General features: G+C 31.9%; 1 protein-coding gene across 1 annotated transcript in view; it reads left to right on the forward strand.

Annotated features, from left to right (window-relative positions):
• SLC6A14 (solute carrier family 6 member 14) overlaps nt 1-3,315 on the forward strand; it is a 60,525-nt gene extending 57,210 nt beyond the window's left edge. Inside the window, exons 13-14 of the mRNA XM_036271060.1 lie at nt 1,786-1,953; nt 3,132-3,315. Coding sequence (XP_036126953.1) covers nt 1,786-1,953; nt 3,132-3,278 — 315 coding nt within the window. The 3' untranslated portion in view covers nt 3,279-3,315. The remainder of the gene's footprint in view (nt 1-1,785; nt 1,954-3,131) is intronic.
• The last annotated feature ends 2,685 nt before the right edge of the window (nt 3,316-6,000 follow it).

Below are 6,000 nucleotides of genomic sequence, written 5' to 3' on the forward strand. Positions count from 1 at the left end.
GCATAACAAAAGAAGCAACCACCAAAATGGAAAGGCAACCCACTCTATGGGAGAGCATAATTGCCAATGATACATCATATAAGAAATTAACATCAGGTAAATTTCTAAAATATATTGAGTGCTCATACAACTCAACAAAAGGAAGACAAAGAACCCAATTTAAAAATGGACAGAGGAACTAAATAGACACCTCTCCAAACAGGACATACAAATCACTAAGAGACATATGAAGAAATGCTCAACATCACTAATCATCAGAGAGATGCAAATTAAAACAACAATGAGGTATCACCTCACACCTGTCAGAATGGCCACCATCAACAAATCATCAAACAAGTGTTGGCGAGGCTGTGGAAAAAAAGGGACTCTAGTACACTGCTGGTGGGAATGCAGACTAGTGCAGCCAATATGGAAAACAATATGGTGTTACCTCACAAAATTAAAAATTTAACTGCCATTTGACCCAGTGATCCCACTTCTAGGAATATATCCTAAGAAGCCTGAAACACCAATCAGAAAGAATATATGTACCCCCATGTTTGTAGCAGCACTATTTACAATAGCTAAGATCTGGAAACAGCCCCAATGTCCATCAGTAGACAAATGGATAACAAAGCTGTGGTACATATACACAATGGAGTACTATGCAGCTATAAGAAAGAAAGATCTCTTATCCTTTGAGATGACATGGAGGGACCTGGAAAGTATTAACTTAAATAAAACAAACCAAACAGAGAAAGACAATTATCATATGATCTCACTTATTTGTGGAATATAATGAACATAGTAGTCTGAGGAATGGGATAGTCCCAGAGACGTGGAAGTAGGGTACAGATTGACAATCCACAGAAGAGGGGATGGTGGGGGAGAGATAAACCACAGAACTTATATGCATTTATGCATGAACAATTGACATGGACAACAAAGCTGGCGACAGGGCAGGGAGGGAGGAGGAGGGGGGGGAATCACTGGGGAATAAAGGAGAAACATCTGTAACAAAAATAAATTAATTAATAAAAAAAAAAACCCAAACCCAAAAGTAAATAAATTAATTTAAAAAATAAAGAAATAAAAATGGGATTAGAAAAAAAACTTGGCCTTAATATGTTTCAGCTTTAACGTTCAAATTTCATTGTTCTTCTAAGCAAATATTGAGGTGTTTTTTTGTTTTGTTTTTGCCTGAGAGGCTGGAAGTGACGTTTGCTTTGGTAAATATGTATGTACCACTAATATGTGAATGTATGTGTGCTTGCATGTGGAGCAAGGTATGCTCTGTACAGTGAGAAGTAATGAAAACTATTGCTAAGAAAGAAGCAAAGCATGTTCACTATAGTGTACTTTAAATTTTCATTAAATTAATTGATATGCTGTCTAACTAATAGCATAGAAAAGAAACATGCTATTATAAATAAAAGTTTGAAGTTCAATAACATAAAATCACAGATATTATTTTACTTTCAATTTGCTATATTTTATTGTAAAGTATTTTATTGAAATATAGTACATGTTGGACTAGTATTTGTACCTTTTATAAATATATAGGAGTGCTAATTTTGAAATAATCCATTCAAAACCAATTACAAGTAATGTAGATTGATTAACTTAGTATTGTTAGCTTCTGGTTAGTTACCTGATTATATTAGTTGCTTCAAAGTATTTTTCTTGTACATACTTTTGATAAACTATTTCTAAGGAATGGAATCAAATTGCTGATAGTGTAATTGAAATCATTAGTGTGATAAAGTTAATCTTTAGCATTGTCTTTTCATACTTTAACTTTTACAGGCAATTTTTATCTGGTCACTGGTGAAATTTAGTAGACCTCATTATGGTGAAATTTCATACCCGGACTGGGGAGTTGCTATAGGCTGGTGTATGATTATTTTCTGCATTATTTGGATTCCAATTATGGCTATTATAAAAATAATTCAAGCTAAAGGGAACATCTTTCAAGTAAGCACATTAAATTAATACTTTTTGTTCACTACCCCAAGTCAAGTCTCCTTCCATCCTCATTTTTTCTCCCTTTACCCTTTCTTACCTTTCCTCACTCCCCTTTCCTTCTAGTAATCGCCATACTGTTGTCTGTCAATAAGGTTTTGTTTTATTTTGTTTTGCTTAGTCCCTTCACCTTTATTACTCAGTCCTGTTTTCCCCTCCCACTGTCAGCTATCAGTCTGTTCTCTGTATCTATAAGTCTGTTTCTATGTTATTTGTTAGTTTATATACAGATGATGTATTAAAGAATTATGCCCCTGAAACCTATATGATTTTATTAACCAATATCACCCCAATAAATTCAATCAAAATTAATATTATTTGTACTTCACATAAAACAATATGATCAAACTGAAGATTAATTTATTAATATGGTGGTATCATGAGATTATGACCATGAGATCCAATTAATCACTCTTTCCTTTAGGTTACTTCTATACCTGATACAAACATCCATTACTGCATGCATAGCATTGTATTATAGTAGACATAAATGTGTGTGACTCCTTGTATTAGACTAGAAGCTCCTTTAAGGAAAAGTCTTGTCTTACATGTTACTGTAGCCTCAGGCCATATTAGCACATAAAAGTTATTATATCTGTACTTGTACTAAATTGTTTCTGAAAATGATGCAAAAGCAAAATATATGACCTTTTTTGTTTTACATCTATAATCTTCATTTGTAAAACATGGTCTGAAAAATAAAAAGAACATGCTCTGTTTATAACACATGTCCTAATAGTATGTTTCAATTGGGAAAAACCTGGTCAACTATCTTGAACACAAACTAGATCCTGAGTCGTCCCTCTTCCATGGAGGCCTAGGGGATGGAGTTGATTATGACATGTCACTAGGACATAGGGCAATAACAAGGTATGCTCAGTAGTCAGATTTTATATAAATACCTAAGCCCATACAAGAGTAGATCTAGATCAACTGTTTCACCTTGGAGTTCCCTTTCTTTGGTTCTTGAAACTTCCCAGATACACAGTAGTTTAGATCCTCACCTGTCACCCTAAGCTTAGGGCAAAGAAATTTAACATTCTAAAATAAAAATGTACTTTGATATTTATTTATTTATAGATTATAGCACTTAAGTTCTAAGACAGCTTTTTTTTTTCCTCCCATTTCAGCGCATTGTAAGCTGCTGCAGACCAGCTTCTAACTGGGGTCCATATCTGGAACGATACCGTGGGGAGAGATATAAAGACATGGTAGATCCTAAGAAAGAGACTGACCATGAAATACCTACTGTCAGTGGCAGTGGAAAACCAGAATAAGTTCTAATTTTTAAAAATATGTGTTTGTGTAATGTGATTTTTTTAGAATAGAGAAAATTTTTATTTATTTGTATGTTAATCGAATAAAAATGTATATATTATATTCATAATAGCCTAACAATTATTTTTTCCCATTTAAGCAGGAATATAATATAAAAATGTGAATCTACTAATGTTTAGCAATGTACTTATTATATTTCTTTTTAGATGATCTATTTGTATAACACACACACACACAGCTATCTTTATTTCACAATAACATTTGTGTACATATTGCCATAATATTTTTGTAATATATTGAATGCTTTAATTTGACCAGGTTATTTAGAAAATAGTTATATATTCTATTGTATACATTTTTAAATATTACTTGCTTATATTTTCTTGTTATACAATCTTTTTTCCCTTACAACTGGGGAAAATAAATCAATATATTTAAAAGAAAGTGTTAAAATTGAAGGCCTCACTTAATTGGAAATGCCATACAGATTTGGAATAAATGGACTGTATATATAACACAAGGACTGTAGTTTAGTACTTTTGATCCAGATATGTCTAAAAGCTTCATGTATTTATAGCTGACTTTTTCTATATGAGCTTAGTAATTGTGTTCTTTGTTTTCAAATAGTAAAATAAGACAGAAAAATAAGGATCCTGTGTCTAGTAAGTGATAAATCTAGAAAATGGAAACCAGAATCTTTAAGTACTTCTTTCCTCATATAATGTCTTCCTTAGGTTATATTTGGGAGAAAAATATAACTCATGTAATTTCAACTGTTTCACGAAATTAAGAGTAATTCATTGTACTATCTGAAATCTAGGAGCAATTTCAAATAAAACATGACACAAAATACTAATGAGGAAATGGCTTCAATCAAATTTAAAAACTTATGTTGTATTATATAGTTAATAAATTAAGTAGAATAATTTGTCTTATTTGAATACATTACTACTCACAGATGATAACTTATTTACATACTTATAGGAGATAAATTTGTTAAAGTTGTCAAGAATGAGAGAAACCAAATTAGAAATCGTATGTCCCAGAAATCGTATGTTACAGAAGATAATGAAAACATATTATATCACTCATAGTTTTTTACACTGATTATATATTATTGACAATTGGTTGAAACATCACAGCCTAGGATGATGAACATTGCCTAAATATGTAAGCAATTTTTCAACAATTCTTAAGGTTTTTTAATTGTGGCTTTTGAGAATATATGGAAGTAAAATTATATGCAGTATTTTTCTATGTGTATGTATGCATACATTGTTTTTAAAGAAAGTGTCCATAGTTTTCATCAGAATATCAAAGGGCTCTGTGACTCAAAAGTTTATGAACCACACACACCACTGCTAGCTTTTGTTCTTGGCAAGTAAGAAATAGAGGAATAATTTTAAACCTTAATTTCTTATTCATTTTTAATTCCTTTTCCTCTTCCTTTAGTTAGATTAAAAGAATAAGGGATTAATTAATTTATTTAATTTATACTAATAAATTCTTTTGAAAAGTGTGGGCATGAAGGTAGATAAGTAGGTAGGACAGTAATTGAACAATATCAGTTAGTTTGTACATACATATAAGATGAACTCATTTTAGATATTTTTTTAAAAATACATTTCTATTTATTTTAGAGAGAGAAGAAAGGACAGACAGAAACATAGATGTGAGAGAGAAACAGGGATCAGCTGCCTCATGCATGCCCCCTTCTGGGGATGGAGTTTGTAACCCAGGCATGTATCCTGACTGGGAATCGAACCTCTCGGTGCATGGTATGATGCTCAATCCACTAAGCCTCACCAGCAGGGCTCATCTTAAATATTTTGAGGGTTTTCTTTGAGGGTAGGACAAATGCTGTTAGTGAACTTCAACAGATTGTTAGTTCCTAGATTACACTGGATTTTATAAAATATATGTAATAGATGTGTGAATAGAGTTTAGAAATACTTGTCTTCTTAATTTTAATCCATATTATACCATGGGCATTCTACCATTATATTTTGATGCTATTTGAGGTGTGGATTTCTTACCAAATAGAAAAATGCATGAAATTTACTATAGGTGACTCTTGCAATTCAGGAAAGATTCTGGTACATTTCTAATGAAATAATATCTAATTGGCAGTGGGGAGGGGGTGATGGGGAGAAATCCTCTAAGAGCTGACTACAAAGGTTAGCTAAGAGTGTGTGTGACTCTCTTCACAAGGTGTAAAGCATGGATTTTAACAGAGTGCCTGGTATATTTTAGGGTGTTCAATGACAGCTTTTATAATTATTACACAGATTCCACAATGGTAAAAAGGACTATTCTGCATTAATGGAAGTGGCCCATCAAATCTTATTTACTTTAATACAAACTTGGAGATATGTGTGGTTATGTATTTCTCTGTAGTAAACCATTAGAGAAAACCACTTTTAGCACTTGAGTGAAAATAAAATCACTATATCTCAAGTAGATTATTTTCTTTCTCTATTGTGCTTTCATTTCTTCCCCAGTAAAATATAGATTAGCAATATCTAATCAATTGTTTAAATATGAATAAGAATATTGATAAATGTCTGAATTTTTTATCTTCCTTGGCATCTCCTCTTTTAAAGAATAATTCATTTGGTATAAACACATATAATCAAATTAATCCATTCAAAGTGCCTTTAATGATTGCCTTCACTGTCAGTACATTCTGTAAGCATGCCAGTGGATTTACAGTGAACTATT

The sequence above is a fragment of the Molossus molossus genome, unplaced genomic scaffold, assembly GCF_014108415.1.
Source record: "Molossus molossus isolate mMolMol1 unplaced genomic scaffold, mMolMol1.p scaffold_m16_p_2, whole genome shotgun sequence".
NCBI lineage: Eukaryota > Metazoa > Chordata > Mammalia > Chiroptera > Molossidae > Molossus > Molossus molossus.